Source organism: Mirounga angustirostris, unplaced genomic scaffold (assembly GCF_029215605.1).
Source record: "Mirounga angustirostris isolate CCGP_5_RB_7025 unplaced genomic scaffold, mMirAng1.0.hap1 SCAF_10, whole genome shotgun sequence".
Taxonomy (NCBI): domain Eukaryota; kingdom Metazoa; phylum Chordata; class Mammalia; order Carnivora; family Phocidae; genus Mirounga; species Mirounga angustirostris.
Window position 1 is genome coordinate 18,982,963 of NW_026991718.1, and position 21,025 is coordinate 19,003,987.

The window sequence follows — 21,025 nt, forward strand, 5'->3', positions numbered from 1 at the left end:
CAAAAATAAAATCAAAATGGATTGAAGACCTAAATGTGAGACTGAGTAAATAAAAATCCTAGAAGAGCAGAGGCAGTGATTTCTCGGACATCATTCACAGCAAGTTTTTTCTTTTCTTCTTCTTCTTTCTTTCTTTCTTTATTTGAGAGAGAGAGCCCATGCACACGTGTGCATGCACACGCACACATACACACACACGAGCAGCGGGAGGGGCAAAGGGAGGGGGAGAGAGCGAATCTCAAGCAGACTCCACACTGAGCGCAGAGCCTGATGTGGGGCTTGATCTCACGATCCCTGAGATCATGACCTGAGTTGAAATCAAGAATCAGATGCTTAACTGACTGAGCCACCCAGGTGCCCCCACAGCAAGTATTTTCTAGATATGTCTCCTGAGGCAAGGGAAACAAAAGCAAAAATAAACTCTTGGGACTACATAAAAATAAAAAGCTTCTGCACAAAAAGAAACAATCAACAAAAAGACAACCTAATGAATGGGAGAAGATATTTGCAAAAGACATATCTGATAAAGGGTTAGTATCCAAAATATGTAAAGAACTTATATAACTCAACACCAAAAAACCCCAAGTAACCCAATTAAAAATAGGCAGAAGACATGAACAGACATTTCTCCAAAGAAGACATCCAGACGGCCAACAGACACATGAAAAGATGCTCAACATCACTTGGCATCAAGAAAATACAAATCAAAACTGCAATGACATATCACCTAACACCTGTCAGAATGGCTGAAATCAAAAACATAAGAAACAACAAGTGTTGCCAAGGATGTGGAGAAAAAGGAACCCTCCTACATTGTTGGTGGAAATGTAAACTGGTATAACCACCATAAAAAGCAGTATGGGAGTTCCTCAAAAAATTAAAGATAGAATTACCATACAGTTCAGTAATTCCATTACTGGATATTTACCCCAAGAATATGAAAACACTAATTAAAAAGATAAGAGCACACCTATGTTTACTGCAGCATTTACAATAGCCATATTATGGAAGCAGCACAAGTGTCCATCCACAGATGAATGGATTAAGAAGATGGGGTGTGTGTGTGTGTATATATATATTATATATATATATATAATGCAATATTACTCAGCCATAAAAATGAACGAAATCTTGCCATTTGCAAAAACTGGATGGAGCTAGAGTGTATAATGCTAAGTGAAATAAGTCAGTCAGAAAAAGACAAATACCATATGATGTTACTCATATGTGGAATTTAGGAAATAAAACAAATGAAAAAGGAAAGAGGCAAAAAAACTCTTAAATTTAAATATAAAACTTTTAAATATAGAGAACTGGTGGTTATCAGGGAGGAGGTAGGTGGGAATGAGAGAAATAAGTGATGGGGATTAAGAGTATACTTATTGTGATGAGCACCAGGTGTTGTACAGAAGTGTTGAATCACTATATTGTACGCCTGAAACTCATATAACACTGCACAGTAATTATACTGGAATTAAAATAAAAAAAAAATTCAGCTAGATGCTGTTTACAACGACACCTAACATGTAATGTTACAGAAATGTCAGAAGTAAAGGTTTGGACAAAGCTCCACATTTACAATATATTAAAAGCAACTAGGGAGGTTTTATTAGCAACAGGCAAAAGAGGCTTTCAAAGATCTATGTAAACATTATAAATATTTAGGATGATATAATAATGCTGATTTCATTTGCAACTAACAAGATAGCATCAAAATGTAAAATTAACTGACAAAATTACCTCTGAAAGAGGAAGGAAGGAAGGAAGGAAGGAAGGAAGGAAGGAAGGAAGGAAGGAAGGAAGGGGCAAGGGAGGGAGAGAAGAAAAAAAAATCTGAAAAATCTATAATCAAAGTAGTGGATTATAATATTTCTCAACGAAAATTAGTAAATATGAAAGATTTGAATGATATTAACAGGCTTAATATAATGAACACATACGCAAGGGAATACAAATTCTTCTCAAGCACCCACAGAATTAATTTCAACAAATGCCAGAGTCTATATTACTGTGCAAAAACATTTCCTGAATATAGCTGAAAAATTAAACATTAAAATCATTTTCAAATGTATGTATGTATGTATGTATGTATGTATGTATGTATGTATGTATTTTAATTTATTTATTTGACAGAGAGAGACAGCTAGAGAGGGAACACAAGCAGTGGGAGCGGGAGTGGGAGAGGGAGAAGCAGGCTCCTGGTTGAGCAGGGAGCCTGATGTGGGGCTCGATCCCAGGACCCTGGGATCATGACCTGAGCCGAAGGCAGATGCTTAACAACTGAGCCACCCAGGCGCCCCTAAATGTTGTATTTAAAGAAGAGGTTCCTAAAAGCTCCACATAGCTTCCTCCTTTAGCAAAAGGTACCTCAATTTGCTTGACCTATCACTAGGATCACTCCTCTTCCTTAAAATTCTTCTTTACTTGGCTTCTAGGTCATACCTTGCCTCAGGTCCCCCTACCTCTCTGGCCAGTCCCCTCCTCTCCTTTCCTAGCTCCTCCTCAACCCAAAGACTTAACGTTGGAACCCAAAGGCTCAGCCTTGTAACTTTTCTCCACATACAGCCTTGCTGGTCCCACTGAGTCTCATAGCTTTAAGGATCATCTATGCACCGACACACTCCCAAATGTATACACCAGCCTGAATATATCCTCTGGACCTCACCATGTTCTACTGCCTACCCAGTATCTCCAACTATCCGTCTTAAAGGTAAGTGATGGTAATATCCAAAACCAAACTCCTAATCATCTTCCCTGCCCCTCCTCCTTCATCATGTGCCTTCATTTAATGGCAATTCCATCCCTCTGGTTGCTTAGGCCAAGATCTTTAGGGACATCCTTGATACTTTTCCTTCTCGCATCCCACATTCAATCCACCTGTTGGCTCTGTCTTCAGAATATACCCATAGTCTCACCACTTCTATGTCCACTCGGATCATACTGATCAGGCCACTACCACTGTTCACCTGGATTACTGAACTAGCCTCTTAATGTGCTTGCTTCTGAGCCCTGTTTGCTTCTGAGCCCTTCCCTGTCCCAACCCCGCTTTCATCTAGCAAGCCAGAGCTATCCTGTTAAAGCATATCAGATCATATCCTTCCTTTGATTAAAACCCTTTGATGGGTTCTTGTCACTCCCAGCAAAAGCTAAGGTTCTTACAAACAGCTTCCAAGAACTTAAACAGTCTCCCCCATTTCCCCAGTTAACCCTCTGCCCTCACTTCTTCCTTTGCTTCTCCCTCTGTTCCAGCCACACTAGCCTCCATACTGTTCCTTAAGCATTACAGTCATGCTCCTGATTGAGGCCCTGGCATGTGCTCTTCCCTCTGCCCAGAATGATCTTCCAGATATTTACATGGCTCCCTCCAGATATCCCTCCTGTCCTTTAAGTCTTTGTTCACATGTCACCACTTTAGAGAGGCTTTAACTGAGAAGCCAGTTTAAAACTGAAATCCGTCTGGATCCACACTCCCCCACCAACCTATCCCTCCCTTTCCCTAACCTGCTTTAATTTTCTAAGACACGACATATTTATTCATTTTGTTTGTTTTCTGTCTTGCCCTACTTAACTGTCAGCTCCAAGAGGGGAGGAATTTTTTTTTTTTTTTTGTCTATGTTATAATCTGCTATATCCCCAGTGTCTGACACATAGTAGGTCTTCAACAAGTATTTGTAGACTGTGATATGAAGATAAGCTCTGAACTGCAGGAGATGGTACATCGATATTGACTGCAGGTGGACAGAGAATGATGAAAACTTCCTGGTAAGTTCTGGCAGACAGGAAGGGTGGGAAAGCAAGAGAAAGAGATCATGGCGACCATCAGGTCAAAGTCCTCAGGGCCACAAGAACCCCCCCCACAACTTGCGTGAGGACACAGAGACTGACAGCCGAGTTATGCACAACGAATGACAGCTCTGTAAACTGTGTCCCACAGAGTCAGTAGCAGCTGCAGAATAAACGCATGCGAGAGCAAGAAGCAAAAGAGAGACGTCTAAGAAAGCAGAGGAGGGAGCTCTGTGAAGACTCCAAAAGGTGAAGGACAAAAGACGGTTTGTGATGACTGACACAAAGAGAGCTTGTTCGGATTATGTCATAAAGTCCCAGAAAAGTCCTTGCCCATTGTGAGAAGAGCAATGCCACTGAACAACGCTATTCTCTGTGCCCAAACAAGCAGCCAGAGTATCACATAATGGTTTTCAGTCTGTGTAGAAGCTCAGTGAAAAGACAATTTTTAACAGTAAATCCAGATGACTAAACAGTGTGCATTTTCTGATGGCTGCCTTTAAAAAAAATGATTTTATTTATTTATTTGAGAGAGAGAGAGAGAGCATGAGCGGGAGGGGGAGCAGAGGGAGAGGGAGAAGTAGACTCTGGGCAGAGCACAGAGCCCAACATGGGGCTTGATCCCACGACCCTGAGATCATGACCTGAGCCGAAATCAAGAGTCGGGTGCTCAACGGACTAAGCCAGCCAGGCGCCCCTGAAGACTGCCTTTAATACAGAAGTTCTGTCAGGGCACCAGATAATTACTGCAGATCTTGTTTTGTGAAAGAATAGCAGTTTATCCACTTAGCAACTATTACTGAATACAAACTGTGTACCAGGTAGTATGCTCCCACTATGTAGCCACAGATCTTTGTGATTTTGTTTCTGGAAATTTATACAATTGTTGAACAAACTGTTAAACTCTATGTCTTCTTTATGCCTGTCAATTCTTTGTCACCAGGAGTTAGGTTGTTTAAGCACAAAAAGAGAAGTTAATATTGTATTCTAATATTGCAGACCATCAGAAAGCAAAATATTTGGTTATCAGTAAACAGAAGTATTCTGGAACTTCCCAAAGCAAGTCTGCTGATAAATGCAAGTTGACAAAGAAACATTTTATGGGTTTTATTTTTACTTTTGAATCTACAGTGATGAATCTACATAAGCCTAAAAGAAAGCAAAGACCTCCCAATGGTAGACAGAGGTGCCTCTGAGGCTGAGCCTCAGAAGGAGGTTCGTTCAGGCTGATCCTCGTGACACCTTCTAGACTGCTAGAGTTCTCTCATGGACCCAACTGAGGGACGTGACGTGCTATGCAGACACAGAACATTATGAAGAGGTGTCATGCAACTCTAGTCTTTGTGTGTTTGCCCAACAGATAGCCTTTAATCTGAACATAAAAATAACTGTTACCAACATGCGTATGATGATTTACAACCTCTCATCAACCCTCTGAACAACGGATCCCACTCTGACCCCTGTTGTGTAAATATATGGCAAGTCTGAAGTTTGGTGGCTAAGAGACAGTGCAGAATTTAGAGCTATGAAATCCCTACATCTAGGCCTGTTGGTTCAAGTCTTACACTTTGAAATGCCAGGCCATTCTAAATGGCGCTTACACAGCCATCTTCCTTGAGGCAAACCATGCACGACAGCGTGTACAAACGTGACCTGGTCTGATGCTTGCCGGACTGAATTCTAGAGGAAAAAAGGGGCACTTTTCTGGAAATGCCAACAGAGTTCTCACTCATTTAGCTCATTTTTGTGTCTAAGTGACGACTGGTACCTACATGGCCTTCTCTGTCACACATGCAATGAGTAGCTGTGTCTAAAAGCTAATCTCGTACGGACTGTTCCACATATTTCTGACTTGGAGTCAGACTGGGAATCGCATGGCTAACCCAGACATGTACCCGAAGTACTCAGTCCATTGCTTAGAACAAAGCAAACGCTTAGTAAATGTTCGCTATTATTTCCAGTATCTGTGTGTTAGACACTGAAGTCCCAGCTGCAGGGTAGGTATTCTCAACCTCACTATACAGGTGCGGCTGTCTCAGGAAGTGAGTGGGGAGAGCCAGGATTCAGAGCAAACCTCCCACTACACTCCCCGCCACATTCGTTCTAGCACTCTCTTTGATTTTTATCACTCCCTTTGACTAAGTATATTTGCCTTTTGACAACAGCATTAAGACATCGCTCTCATTTCAGAACTTGTTATTGTTTAAAACAAAGTTTAAAACGTGATTATGAAGACAAACTACTCAAACAACAGGCAAAGGATTTAAATACACATCTCTCTAAAGAAGATATGCAAATGGCCAACAAGCACATGAAAAGATGCTCAACATTATTAGTCATCGAGGAGATGTAAATCAAAACCACAATGAGATGTCTCTTCACACCCAGAGGGATGGCTACAATAAGAAGTCAGATAATAACAAGTGTTGGTGAGGATATGAAGAAAGAGAAATTTTGTGCCCTGCTGGTGGGAATATAAAATGGTGTAGCTACTTTGGAAAACAGTCTGGCAGTTCCTCAAAAAGTTAAACACAGAGGTGTGCCGGGGTGGCTCAGTTGGTTAAGTGTCTGCCTTTGGCTCAGGTCATAATCTCGGGGTCCTGGGCTCAAGCCCCGCATCGGGCTCCCCACTTAGCAGGGAGCCTACTTCTTCTCCCTCTCCCTCTGCTCCTCCCCACCATTCATGCTCTTTCTTGGTCTCTCTCAAATAAATAAAATTGTAAAAAAAAAAAAAAAAAGTTAAACATAGAATTGCCCAAATGTCCATCAACTAAAGAATGGATAAGCAAAATGTGGTGTACCCATACAGTGGACTATGACTTAGTCATAAAAAGGAACGAAGTACAGAGGCATACTACAGCGTGGATGTACCTTGAAGATATTATGCTGAGTAAAATAAGCCAGTCACAAAACTCACACATTTTATGACTCCATGTATATAATATGTCCAGAAGAGGCAAACATATGGAGAGAGAAAGTAGCTAAATAGTGGCTGCCTACGGCTGGAGGTGGGGGTTGTACAGGACGGTAGGAAGGTAACAGTTGAAGGATACAGGGCTTCTTTTGGGGGTGATGAAAATGTTCTGGAATTAGCCATCTGTGGTGACAGTCACCCAACACTGGATATACTAAAAACCATTCAATTGTACACTTTAACTGGGTAAACTGTGTGGTATATGATTTATATCTCAATAAAACTGTTACCAAAAGAAGTGATTATGTTCAACTTTATCCTTCCAGACACTATTCTTAAAGATCCCTGTCCTTGTTTGTCATATCCAGTCTTTGTCTCCTGGCTTCTTCTCTGTTGTGTACTTTCTACAAAGAGCAGACACTGTGCCGCCTCTGATTTCTCCTCTTTCCTTCCCGCGGTTCCAGGGAAGGCTGTACTGCGGAAGTCTCACTGCTCTAGAAGGGGTGGCGCTGTCCGCACGCCGGCGTGGACGGTCAGAGCGTGGCTCTGGAGCCAAGCCATGTGGCTTTGAGCTCAGCTCTACCGCTTACTGGCTGTGTAACCTTGGACAAGTTATTTAGCTTTTGCTTTAACTTCCGTATCTGTAAAAAGAAAATTATAATGAGGTTTTAAAAGCACTTGGGACTTCAGAAAAGTACCTAGATTAATAAGCGCTCAATGAAGGGCACTTTCCTTTTCCTTTTACTGGTATGAGCAATGAACCAGCGCTTCCTTATTCTAGAACCTGTTTCCTGCCTCTGCGGGTGCCCTTCGAGGTCTCACCCGTAACTGCTGACACCCTCAGGTGATCAGCTCACCTACTTTCATGGGCTCAACGCCATCAACCTGCATTCATCCCACCGGCCGACGTCCTGCTGCCATGCGGCTCAGTCCCCTGACCACCTGCTGGACCGGCCTACCCGGGTGTCCCACTGGTGCTTTGTAGTCAAAACCAAACTCTTCTTCCCCTAACTCTGATTCCTTACTGTCGCTGGTGGCACCACTATTCTATCTGTCACCGGGATACAAACCTGCCCACACATCCCATCCATTCCCAACTCCTGCCAATGTTCCTTCAGCAACAGTTCTTAGCTCTGTTTCATCACTTTCCCCCCACCTTGGCTTCATAGCAGAATCATCTGAGGAGCTCTGAAAAATCCCCACATGCAGACCTTGCTTTAGACCATTTAAATGAGGACCCAGGCATCCCAGGTGATCCGAACGCATCTCATTCAAGCTAGAGAATCTCTGATTCAGCCTTTGGTCTGCCTCTCAAGCCCCAACTTTCACTGTTTTTGGCTTTGCACTTCCACTCCAGCCATAATGAACTGCTTATAAAATCACTGCCCCCTCCCACACCTCCACCGTTCTTGTCTTTATCATACTCTTCACCATCCCACCCCCCCATCTGGCTTACTATTTATCTTATCGATCTCGCAGTTGCCTCCTCCAGGAAGTCTGCTCTAACTCACCAATCTACAGTGAATGAGGTATTCCTCCTCTGTACTTTCTTGGTGCCCAGTGAATGTCTACCACTGTGCTTACTGTTAGCATGCTGTTCTAGGAATTATCTGCCTATGCACCTGACCCCCTCACAGAGCAATGTACTACCTGAGCCCAGGACTAGCTGACACTCATTTTCACATTCTCAGCAGTTAGTCCCCTGCTTGGCCTTATGCAAATGCTCAATTCCAGAGATGAGGAAAGGTTTTCTGGAAAGAGGTTGTTTATGCCAGACATTCACAGATGGGTTGGAGTTTGATCCATATTTTTTCACTCAAGGTGAAACCACCAACTTGATTACTTAAGTGTAAACCTCTACTTAAGTCCGGTGCCTCCAAGCATCCACTGCAGTTTCTTTTATATAGACTCTTGTTTTGTACTAAGAATGTTTTATCTTGCATTTGCAATGAGTATCAACTTGTAAGTTCCTGCCACTCTTTTTAGAAAAAAGTTGGAGTAAAAACTGTAAATAACATAGTAGTCTATTATTCTAGATTATATTTTCTTTTACTTTCAAATAAAAATTTCTTTTGCTTTCAAAATTTCTTTTGCTTTTGAGATACATATGATTATCTTGGATCCAATTACCTCGATCTTGACCTTTTTTTTTTTTTTTTTAAAGATTTTATTTATTTGACAGAGAGACACAGCGAGAGAGGGAACACAAGCAGGGGGAGTGGGAGAGGGAGAAGCAGGCTTCCCACAGAGCAGGGAGCCCGATGCGGGGCTCAATCCCAGGACCCTGAGATCATGACCTGAGCCGAAGGCAGACGCTTAACGACTGAGCCACCCGGGCGCCCCGATCTTGACCATTTAAAAATTTCTTTTGCCTTTTGTGATATAAAACAATTCACTGGCCTGTACCCACAGACTATGTTAAGGAAAAAGAGAAATTCCAAAGAAATTCAATCACGACTACATATAGTTAAAAATACATTTCAAAGGGTACTTCAAAAGAAATACACAATACAAGCAACGTGGTTTGTGTCCTTTTAATAAACACACTTGCGTAGTTATATTACAATTTGGTAAAAATAAAAACAGATGACCTCATGCCAAGCGTGCCTAGCATCCGCACAATCTCAATACCTTTAATACTATAGTTGTAAGACACACGCAATGAAAATTTAAGGCAAAAACAGCATTTCGCGACAATAACTTATTACAGCAGCATCATAGCAGCATCCAATAGTGCCACTTTAGGCAAAGTCTCTCAGTATTTCCATTACAGATTCTATGTACAAGAACTTATAACTTGGTAAAATTTATTCTAAGAAAACTTGGCAAATAAAGCTTTGGACTGGAATTGGCATTTCTTTCTCTACTTTTCCTTCCCCCACTTTCAAACTATCAGTATTCATGTTGTATTTTAAAAATAAAATAGCAGTTACATTTTTTAATAGTGGTATTATTTTTAAATGACTCCTTAAGATAAAGTTTTAGAGGAAACTATATAATGGGTGGGATTGATTTAAATATTCACATTTGCTAAAAAATCAGCTTTGGTTTTAGAACAGATTTTTTTCATCGCTGGAAAACCTATCAGGTTTAATCACATACTTTAAAAATGATTATCACAAAAAAAAATGATTATCACATACTACAATCTTTAAACAGGTTTTTTTTTTTTTTTTTTTTTTAAAACAAAGAGGTATTTGGATTCTTCCTATGGGGTTCAGATTTATTCCCATTTTAAAAAAATTCTGTGTTCCTGATAAACCCTTTCCTTCTAATGTTGCTTTCTAAGCCAACTGAAGGCCGCCTCTCATCCTGAATGAGGAAGAGATCAAACAACATGGCTGAACGGGAGGTACTGTGAAGGACTGACTGCATGCACTTCTAAGAAGGATTTAGGTTACTCTTACGTGTCATTCAATGTCCTTTACTTTTAGCTTTCTCTCAAATATATGGCAAAATACCTACCCAAAGAGTGGTATTTCAGGAAATACAGTAAACTTATCTTCCAGACCAACATCCAGCTTAAGTATGCCATTATGTGATTTGCTTTTAGTCCATGGGTACCTGATGAATGTATTATTTTTCATATTGGTTACAGATGCTAAGCTCTACCTGAATGTCATTCTTGATAACTTTTATTTATCAGGGTTACAATGAAGCAATTTGAGCTATAAAAATGCCCTTGAAATAATTTATCAGTGTATTAGATAAGCCCCAATTCAAAATTATAAAGAGAAAATGTTATATCAAATTGTGCGGCTAATTAACAGTGGTCTGATTTCCACTCTCAGGGTTTAAAATGGATTTAAAGTAACTGTCCTTAATCTGAAGCCAAAGAGAGCAAAAGCCGAAAGTTCAGAAAATAAAAGGCAAGACCAAGTAATCCGTACACTTTGGAAGATCAGTTGAATCCACAAGGACTCAGTCTTTGCACTGTCTCCTTTAGTGACTGCAGGCAAATCTGTTATCCCATGTGTAAAGTGTTGTTATTGCTTTCCTATTAATGTCGTATTTTATAAAAGTACCATGATGATGCCAAATGCTAAAAATTGAGGTGGTCTAATAACTAGAAACCCCTGCCCCAAGGAGCACACATACACATCATCATACATCCCAATAATGTTAAGCGTTTTGAAACACAGACCTCTGAACTTTATGTAAAGTTCTACCTAAACTGTTGATTCCTTCTCAAGAAAAGTTATGATTTAGGCAATGACTGAAATTATTCATTCACAATGTATAGGCACATTAACATAAATATTGCACAAAATATGCCTCTAACTGAAACTCAGAGATATAAAAACATATTTCACTCTTCTTAAAGAACTCTGTGAGGAAATAAGACTCTGTGATTGTATGTATACTTTTCCTGATAATACTCTGACATTCATAAACAGTAGATTGCACTGCAGTTTGTAAACATTTTAAATTGCATAAACTTGTCATTGATTTTCAAATACACTTTAATACTGCCTACTAAAACTCCTTTTTGTCTCAGCTAGGTACTCTCACATCATTTACTTATTTATAATAATGTTTATTATCTTTAAAGTGTTTTCCATTCAAAGAAAAGGAGTAAAATCCTATGCCAAAGTAGGCAATGTGTCTGAAGACAAGATATTAGCCAGAGAATTCTGGATGGTAAAATCAGTCTTCTAGCCTCAGAGCAGCTTCATGGACATAGAAGAATGCCCGCTCTCACACATCTTTCCTCCACTCAAATTCATTCCTGACTGAGCAGAGTCTGTATGCCTGCTTCAGGGGCTTTTAAACTCTTCAAGGATTCCTTATGATTTTTACTCAGTACATTAAGAAGAACATCAACGTGTGTTATTTTATGACCTGGGACAGGTAGTCACCTAATTAAAATAGGTATCATGAATTTTGACTTTAGAATGTATTCTAGATCTAAACGCTAAGCTAGGGAAGGTTTCCTATCTCACCACCAATGATGGGAGCCTTTCATTCCTCAAAAAGAATCCATTTTTAGGTCACCAGTAAAGAAGTAACAACTAACCACTATAGCATACGGTGCAGGATCTTCATTAGCCCAGAGCTCATGGACCCTACGGGAACCCCCACAGTACAGTGCCCGTTCGTGGGCGGCTGAGAGAGAGGAGACATAGCCCGCTCTGCACATCCTGCTGGGGTGGGCTGCTTTCCTCTTTTCTGAGAAAAGCTTCCCAGAAGTGTTATTGCTCCCACCCGGAAATGCACAGAAAATAGAGAAAAGGTTATTTCCAGTTCTTGGCCTTTAAACGAATTTAAATATTGGTACTCATGGTGGCATATTAGAAAGTAACAGAGTAAACAGTGCATATTTGGGAGCAAATCACATACTGAACCAGTTAAGAGCTCACTGTGATTAGGATTAGATCAAACGTAAGAGCAAAACATAAGCAAGTTTTATCTGAACTGTAATGAATATACATGTTGCAGTAACATTAGAAAAGCATGGCAGCCCATTCCAAACCAGTGAGAATAGTTTGTGCAAATAGTGGGTCTTTGTGTGTTTGAACTCCCACCATGTAAGGGCAAACTCAATATGCATGCTAATGACCTACAATTACCAAATTAAAAAAGAAGAAAAATGCTAAAGGATGCCAGAGTGAACAGCAGGGAAAGCCACACAAAGACCCACTATCCTTTAACTTGTTACAAATAAATTTTAACTGTAAATTAGAAACACAAAGAAATAATCACAAGTGGCTCTAACATTCAAACGAAGTTAATGAATTGTGTAGGAGATATTTGATCAGGGCTGCCTGCCCTGCCTCCACGCTAGAGTCAAACTTGGATAGTGGGTCTCTGGGGTGCTTTCACACTGGAAGACAACATTGGGTCCTATAAAAAGAAAAATGAGGAATAAAATGAACATAAAGCAAATTAAGTGGGTGAGAAAAAATTTGACTAATAACATGCAACATCAACTAATCTGAATTATTAAAATTCTCAAAACATCCTAATTACATAATAAAATGAAAATAGTAACTGTAAGGGCCCAAGAAACACCAATGGTAATCTAAAATTTAACTAGTTTTCACAGATGCATATATTCCCGGCTGTTCTTCCTTTAGAACAGCTTTTATCTGTTCTTTATATTCCTTATTATATAAGACTTAATTGGAAAAAAGTATTCCTCCATTGGAAAACAAGATAAATAACAACAACAACAAAGCACTTGGAAACCCGTCCCCTCACATCCTGGGCACTAGAAAAGCCAAATGTACTCCTGTACTGGGTGCCTCCAAGCTTCACTAGCCAAAGAGCTTCCAGACCCCAGAGGTCTGAGAAGTATCTTCCCCTCTCAGGGCCAGGGAAGGTCCCTCGGGTATGTCTAATTAATTAGATAAATGGGCAAGCTCTGGAAGCTGCCAACCATTAGCAGAGCTTCAAAACGGTCATCTAGGTAGCCCACATTTTTAGGGAATGTTCAAACCATAAAAAACTCAACTCCTCCCACATCCAAATTGGGACATTTAGTTGCTTTATCTAAAGGAAAGCCTTCTCCCAGGATCAGAACTATCTTTAGAGCTACAAGCTCTACAGTGAAAATAATGCACTAATACTTCAAAATGACAGATCTAGTATAAATTCATAATACTTGCACTGAATCATAAGCATATCTCAGCTTGACTGGGTTACATTTATATGTTCTCAGAAACTAAAATGAAAGGCTAAATATTTTAGATAATTTCACAATGATAAAAATATAAATCATGATGAATCATGATGTATTTTGTATAAAAGAAAACAAAAACAAAAGCAAAAGGGTGGGGAAAAGTGACATTTTATAAAAGTAAAAAGTATTTCCAAGTACTGTTTGTTCTCTAACTATTGTAAATGCATGTTTATTGTCAAATATAAGAAAGGCTAGGTAACTACTAAGAGAGAACTTTATATACCGTATTTCACACTGAGATCTGGATCCTTGTTCTAAAAATAGTGAAACAGATCTTGATTCACGTATCTCTTATGGCATTAGGTATCTTAAAAAAATCACCTAATAGAGTTTTGCAAACAGTTTAAACGGGTTTTTAATTTTCTGCTAACCTGGATGATGTGTAAATATGTGGATATTAAATGAGAAGGTTGCAAAATTAATAGCACCTGTACTCTCAAAGGGTAATTTGAGTAGGTGAATATGGTAATTACTGGCTGCTCTTTATTAAGCAGAAAAAGATCATTAGAGGTCAAAAAGGATGGCGGTAAAGGGAAGTTGAAGTATAGACTGCTCTTATACCCAAGAACCTGTAAAAGAGTTACACATTTTTTCAGATAAAGTCTAATAGTAAGGTCTAAAGCTAAGAAAAAAAGCATTTAAAGCAGTATAACTTTTGATTTTGTGAAAAATTTCTTTTTGCAATTTATTGCTTTCATCACTAATATATACTTGCTAAGAGTGCTGAGTTTAAGATAATGCTCTGGGACAGAATGAGTGCAGTGCTGCATATGAAAGCTTTGGCACTAGCTGAGAGGCAGTTTGATATTACTCACACTGTTGACTTGGATCGGAGTCTGTTGTCATCTTAACATAGTTTGAAGGAAAGAGACCAGTCACCCCGTTGATTTCTCCTTGCCACCAGTCAGGATCATCTTTGTTCAAAACATTGATAAGCTGTCCCTTGGAGAAATTCAGCTCATCCTCGTTATTTGCCCCATAGTCATACATGGCAATCACCTGACACACTACCAGAAAAAGAACAAAATAATTAATTATTCCTACAAAGGTCCCATGTTAAAACTGCCCTCAGATTTAAATTACTCTAACATCAAGTGTTAACATTAGGTTAAAATTTCCCTTGAGCTGCTCTCTCTCACCCTCCCTCCTGCATTCCTTACTTTACAAAACAAGAATCTCCCAGCTACAGTTAATCCACATGAACTATTGCATTTTTAAGTATGAGAGCAGAGCAATTCTGCTTTGAAAAGTTTGAAGCAATGAAGTGGTTCAAACTTGTATCACTGAACAGTTGGCTGTTTCTACACAAAACTTTTTAGAAAGGAAGTTCTCATTGTAACATTGCTTTTAGGCAGAGTTATAAAAAGAAACAATTTTTAATATTTTTCAAAGCATATGCTAATCTAAGAAGTTGCTGAGTTTCAACAAAACTTCTGGAAGCTGTAATGCAAGCTAACCCACAACCGTACCAGGATGAAAGGCAGGTGTAGTTCTTTCACTGCTTGGACCCAAAAGTTTAACGTGGCTGGCAGGAAACCATCCTTTCTGCCGCTTTTTTCCTCTGGCCTGTAAAATCAGCAAAAAGGATATGGAAGATGAGACTAAAAGCAATTATTGAGACATAAGTTTTTTTTAAAAAGTTGTGTAGTAAAGAATTTAGCCCTGTCCCCAAAAAGGTCTGGACTCTACCTTTGGCTCCTGGGAGGTAATCTCTAAACCTGTGTATGTCCTGACTGCTCAGTGTCTTATTTTCTCTGGGAACCTTGCCCAGGCCAGACAGTCTAACAATGTGACTTACAGTGGATGCTCTGGGTCACATATATGAACTCAACCTCCAGAGGGACTGGAGACTGAGTTTAGCCATATGGGCAGAACCATGTCTATGTGATGGGAGCCCCAGTAAAAACTCTGGACACCAAGGCTCGAATGAGCTTCTTTGCTTGGCAATACTTGGTATGTGTTGTTGCCAGGAGTTAGTGCTATCCATGACTCCACTGTAAGAGGACAATGAAAGCTCTGTTTTTGGAACTGTCTTGACATCAGCCCCATACATCTCTTCTCTTGGCTAATTTTAATCTAAATTATTTTGCTGTAATAAACTGTAACTATGAGAAGAACAGTTTCAGTGTCTTGTGAGTCTTTCTAGTTAATTACTGACTTGAGGGTGGTCTTGGGGACCTCCAAACTTACAACTGGTGTCAGACGTTAGGGTGGTCTTGGGGACTGCTGAATTCTGCACTGGCCTTCCAGGTCAGTATCAGACAATTGGAAGACTCAATATGCAAATCAAAGTGCTGCTACTGTAGAAGTCTACTAGGAGGCCTTCAGGGTTCAGAGTTCTCTGCATATTTCACACAAATAATATTTATAAACTCAAAAGACTCTTCTAGAATTCTCCTAGTAAGTTCAAGTCAACACGTAAAATGGTACAGTGCACAATGAACATCTCTTGGGGCTTTGTGAATATTAATACAGAGATCACAAATACAATTTGTGTAGAGCCATGTTTCCCATTTAGTTGGGTCAATCTTCAAAGCAAATCAGGAAGGTGGGATTTCAGGGGGTTATTCAAGATACTTTATTTTGAACCTCCACTGCTCTTTAGGAATTGTAGAAGGCTGATTTGCGAGAATGAAGCTGTGTTTATCCTCCATATTATAATCATATATCAATCTTACATAAAAATGTAGCTATTATACCTCTCATCATCTTTTAATCCTAAAATGCTTTTTAGTTTTTCTAGTAAGGAACTTTTAGGAGAAAAGAACTCTTTTTTCGTATCAAAACATAAGCAGTAACTGCCTCTGTTGACGTTTAAGGAAAAAACTAGGTTCATTTATGCCTTCATTTCCTTTCCTTGCACTGCTATTTCAAAAACGTAAGACTATGGTGGGGAAAGTCCAACAAGTAGCACTTTCTCAGTACACAGTCTGGATCATGTTTCTTTTCCTGGATAGAGGCTATACTGCAAGCCTGGGGTTATCCCAGGCAAAGGTGATGCTATGCTTTCCTTTAAGAAGGTGACCTGTGGTTTATTAAAGCAGGTATTACTGGAATACAATTACATCTGTAGAGAAAATTATTCTTCATATTGTTACTTATAATATCAGTTCAACTGTCCTAAAAACAAACAGGGAAAAGACTAGAGGGAAACATAATACATTAAAATTTTTTTTTTTTTTTTTTTTAAAGATTTTATTTATTTATTCATGAGAGACAGAGAGAGAGAGAGAGAGGCAGAGGGAGAAGCAGGCTCCCAAGGAGCAGGAAGCCCGACGCGGGACTCGATCCCAGGACCCTGAGATCATGACCTGAGCCGAAGGCAGACGCTTAACCATCTGAGCCACCCAGGCGCCCATACATTAAAATGTTAATATTGATTACCTCTAAGTGGTATTAGGTGGTCTAAAATTTTTGTTAATTTTATTTAATGAGCATGCATTACTTTTATAATGAAAACGATAATTGTTATTTCAAAGTTATTACCTGTAATTCCCCTTGCCACCACCCGCTCGAATTTTTCTTTAGGATTAATATTAACTGTCCTGGTGCAAGACTTAGTTGTTCAGAACCAGAAGCCACATATGCTGAAGTTACTTGAGCAATCTCTGAAAAGCAGACAGACAAGAAACTATGAATTCAAGACTATTAAACACTGTAGTAATTTTTCAACTTCATTATTATACATACCAGGTTTCTTGTTTGATGTTCCAGATTTGCTAGCACTCCCAAAACTCTGCAAGGAAAAGACATGCTGTTTTATTATTTTCTAATAATCCAGATGTAAGAGTACAAAGGTTATTAGGAATTAGAGATTTCTAATTCCCAGGATTGTTTCTTTGAATGAAGATCAAAATAACAATTAGCCTTATATTAACCAAGTACGTGAAGAATCCAACACCTAATTATGGGGAGATCTGGTCTACTAACAGACATTATATACAAGTGGTTGATGTTGGCATCCATTGATTCAACAAGAAAAGCTTATTTAATGCATCTTTCCTGACTATCAAACGTGACCAGATACCTCTCATTTATCACGTTAGCATCAATGCCCACCACATACAACATATCTTAAGGCATATATGAGTTTTACTCCTGTTGCCTAGGAGACAATGTTTTTAATTTTTTTGCATATTCCCCCTGAACCTAAGAACAAAAAAATCCATGCCCTGGGTAGCAAGTATAACCTCAGTCTGACTTTACAGGATAGTTGGGCCAACCACCTTTCTTCATTTCAGGAATTTGAACAAGTAAAGGGAAGGAACAGAACATTGTTTTCTGTGAGTGAACACAGCTCAAATGAAGCTGAACTGATGCTAGTCAAGGGCTAACGTTTTTTGAGTACTTACACAAGCCGTATTTAGTAACTACTATTTGTGTAACAGATGTGTGTTACAGCGTATGAATTTTACATATAGTCACTTAATTCTCACAGTAACACTATTAAGTATTATGATTATCTCCATGTTACAGAGAAGGAAACTGAGGTACAGAAAGGTGAAATAACTTGTCCAAGGCCTCTAAGTGTTGGAGCCAGAGGTCAACCTAGAGGGTTCTTACCATGTGGTCTGTGGATCCCTGGGGACAACCCTTGAGCCCCTTTCAGGGGCCCAGAAGACAAAGACCCTTTTCATTAACAGTATTAAGCCATTATTTGCCTCTTTCACTGTGTTGACATTTACACCGATGGGTAAAGTTGCTGATGCCTTAGCATGAGTCATCACAGTGGTGCCAAATTATACTCGCGGCCACAGCATTCTCCACAACCACATACTCACAGAACAAACAGAACCAGTTTCACTTAAGAATGTCCTTGATCAAGCAGTAAAAATGTTACGAAATCTTAATGAAATACGATCTTCTAAAAAGTTCTGCGTGATTAAATGGAAGCAAGCCTACAGCGTTTCTGCTGCATTCCGAAATAGCAAGATGGCTGTCTCAAAGAGAAGCACTTGTGTGATTAAACTGTGAGCTAAACTGGGTTCTTCAGGGAACATTTTTACTTGAAAGAACAACTGAAACACAAACTCTTCAGACTCGGGATTTGGCAGACATTTTCTCAAAGATCAAGTATGCCTGTCACATCAAGGAATACAGCTGACAGGACTTGTTGCCAATGATCAAATTCAAGATTTCAAGAGAAAATTGAAATTTTGGAAAACTTGTATCTACCACCATAAACTTGACAGTTTCAAAGTATTTGAAGATTTTCCTATGAGATCCGTAGTGATATTAACAAATAAAACTTTTTTTTTTTAAAAGATTTTATTTATTTATTTGACAGAGAGAGAGAGAGCGAGAGAGGGAACACAAGCAGGGGGAGTGGGAGAGGGAGAAGGAGAAGCAGGCTTCCCGCTGAGCAGGGAGCCCGACGTGGGGCTTGATCTCAGGACCCTGGGATCACAACCTGAGCTGAAGGCAGACGCTTAACCAACTGAGCCACCCAGGCATCCCCAATCCATGTATTTTTTTTTTTTTTTAAGATTTTATTTATTTATTTGAGAGAGAGAGAATGAGAGACAGAGAGCATGAGAGGGAGGAGGGTCAGAGGGAGAAGCAGGCTCCCTGCTGAGCAGGAAGCCCAACGCTGGCCCGATCCCGGGACTCCAGGATCATGACCTGAGCCGAAGGCAGCCGCTTAACTGACTGAGCCACCCAGGCATCCCCAATCCATGTATTTTTAAAAACTCTTTAGAATTCCCAATAATTTTTTTAAAAGATTTATTTATTTATTTGAGAGAGTGAGTGGCGGGGGAGGAGAGGGGAAAGAATCTCAAGCAGACTCCCTGCTGAGCTCAGAGCGCGATGATGCAGGGCTCGATCTCAAGACCCTGCTGAGATCATGACTTGAGATGAAATCAAGAGCTGGTTGCTCCACTGACTGAGCCACCCAGGTGCCCCTAGAATCCCCAGTCATTTTTAAGAATGTAAAAAGTTCCTGAAACCAAACAGGTTGAGCACCGCTGCGCTATACACTAGTGGCAGGATGAGAAGCAGCAGGAACTCAGAGTGTAGGGGGCGTCACATTAATGTCAAAGCTGTAAAGTTTTACAGACTCCTTCAAGGTGATCCCTTGGATCTGGGACTATTTCCTAGCTTCAGTTACCATGAGGCCCAGACCTACCTACAGCTCCTAGTCTTAGAAATTTCATGAAATCCTGTCCCTCTTATCTAACAGGATCCCTATAATAAACTCTATTTTATTGGTGCCACCTTCAGTGGTTTCCTTATAACCAAAGCCTGAACAAAACTGTATATACATGAGTCTCTGTTTTGACTATGAATCTTGATGGGGCGCCTGGGTGGCTCAGTCGGTTGAGCGTCTGCCTTCTGCTCAGATCCTGGGATCGAGCCCTGCTTGGCGGAGAGCCTGCTTCTCCCTCTCCCTCTGCCTGCTGCTCTGCCTACTTGTGCTCTCTCTCTCTCTGCCAAATAAAGAAATAAAATCTTTAAGTATGAATCTTGATATGCAAGAATGGAATCATTTTGTTTCTATACCAAAATAACTCTACCTCTTGATCTTTTGGTTTGACATAATTTGATGGAAAAATTCCAGTTCTATCTCCAATGCTTCCTGTCCACCACTCTCCATCTTTCTGGGTCACCAATATTTCTTCACCTTCAGTGAAAGTCAGGTCTCCAGGTTCCACACTTGAATATGAATAAAGTGCAATATACTCTGTAGGAAACAAAGCAAAAAGAAACTAATTTTGGTTGAAAGAAAAAATTATGTTAATCCCCAAACCTTGTGTAAATTAACTGTAAAAGACCTTGTAACTTAAGGAAACCTAATGTAAAAAGATCTTAAAACAGAAAAAAGAATGAGGCAATCATTTAATAATTTCTAGAGAAAGATTATTTAACATAAAGCTTTATCATAGGGTTTCTTCTTTTTCCCACTGTATCATCATCATCACCACCGTCTTATCACAGAGAATCCAAAATCACAAATAGGTATAAGTACCTCTATAGAGTCAAGATCTGAAAACATTTTTTCAACTTCCTTACACAAAATATATTTTAGTATGCTAAGTTATTTTTTAATTCTTTTATATATATAGTTACGGAAAAGCCCAATATTCAGCTGACATCAGTACCAGTGGCCAAGTTCTACCACAGTGACCCAGCTCCTAGTGCAGTGCTTGGTACAGAGCAGATGCTCAACACATACTGACTTTTTTGGGAAAATATATTGGCTTTGGTTTCCGTCCCTGTCATTACTGCTACTTAGAAAAAACACTCAATGACCTGGTTGTAGAAGTCTTTCTTTTCTAGTTATTTTTATTTGTCAACATGGAATTTCATCTGTACATCATAAACTAGAAAAGACTAGGAACACCATCTACAACCTATTTACTGTTCATGTTCCCAGTATTACTCAATTTAGGGTGATTTAACAAAACCAAAAATGCCTGCAAGGGTTAGGTATGCTGCAATAAGCAAGGTCGTCCCCAAACACTCCTTGCGCCCTTCCCAGACTCACTTCACAGCACTCATTCCACAGTGAACCGACAGTTCCAGCCTTGCTGGTGATCTGAGATCTCTAACCTCTCACAGCCATGCCCTGGCTCTTGACTTTCCCTCTGTCGACAAGAGTTTTCTCTTCCTTTGTCGCTATGTGAAACTCTACTCCTTGCTTAAGA

At 39.7% G+C, this 21,025-nt stretch overlaps 1 protein-coding gene across 15 annotated transcripts in view; it reads right to left on the reverse strand.

The window, feature by feature from the left end:
• The window catches only part of ITSN2 (intersectin 2), a 141,462-nt gene that overhangs the window by 32,579 nt on the left and 87,858 nt on the right, over window positions 1-21,025 (reverse strand). For 14 of the 15 annotated variants that reach the window (XR_010405463.1, XR_010405462.1, XR_010405461.1 and 11 more), the window contains 5 exons: window positions 19,895-20,061; window positions 17,070-17,115; window positions 16,866-16,987; window positions 14,849-14,945; window positions 14,195-14,386 (listed from right to left, as the gene is read on the reverse strand). Coding sequence is in view for 10 of the 15 variants with exons in the window: in XM_064571927.1 (XP_064427997.1) it covers window positions 14,195-14,386; window positions 14,849-14,945; window positions 16,866-16,987; window positions 17,070-17,115; window positions 19,895-20,061 (624 nt within the window). In the remaining 5 variants the exon portion in view is untranslated. Of the gene's footprint in view, window positions 1-9,217; window positions 12,542-14,194; window positions 14,387-14,848; window positions 14,946-16,865; window positions 16,988-17,069; window positions 17,116-19,894; window positions 20,062-21,025 lie in introns of those variants that run through there. The other variant, XM_054509633.2, reaches the window with a different exon arrangement.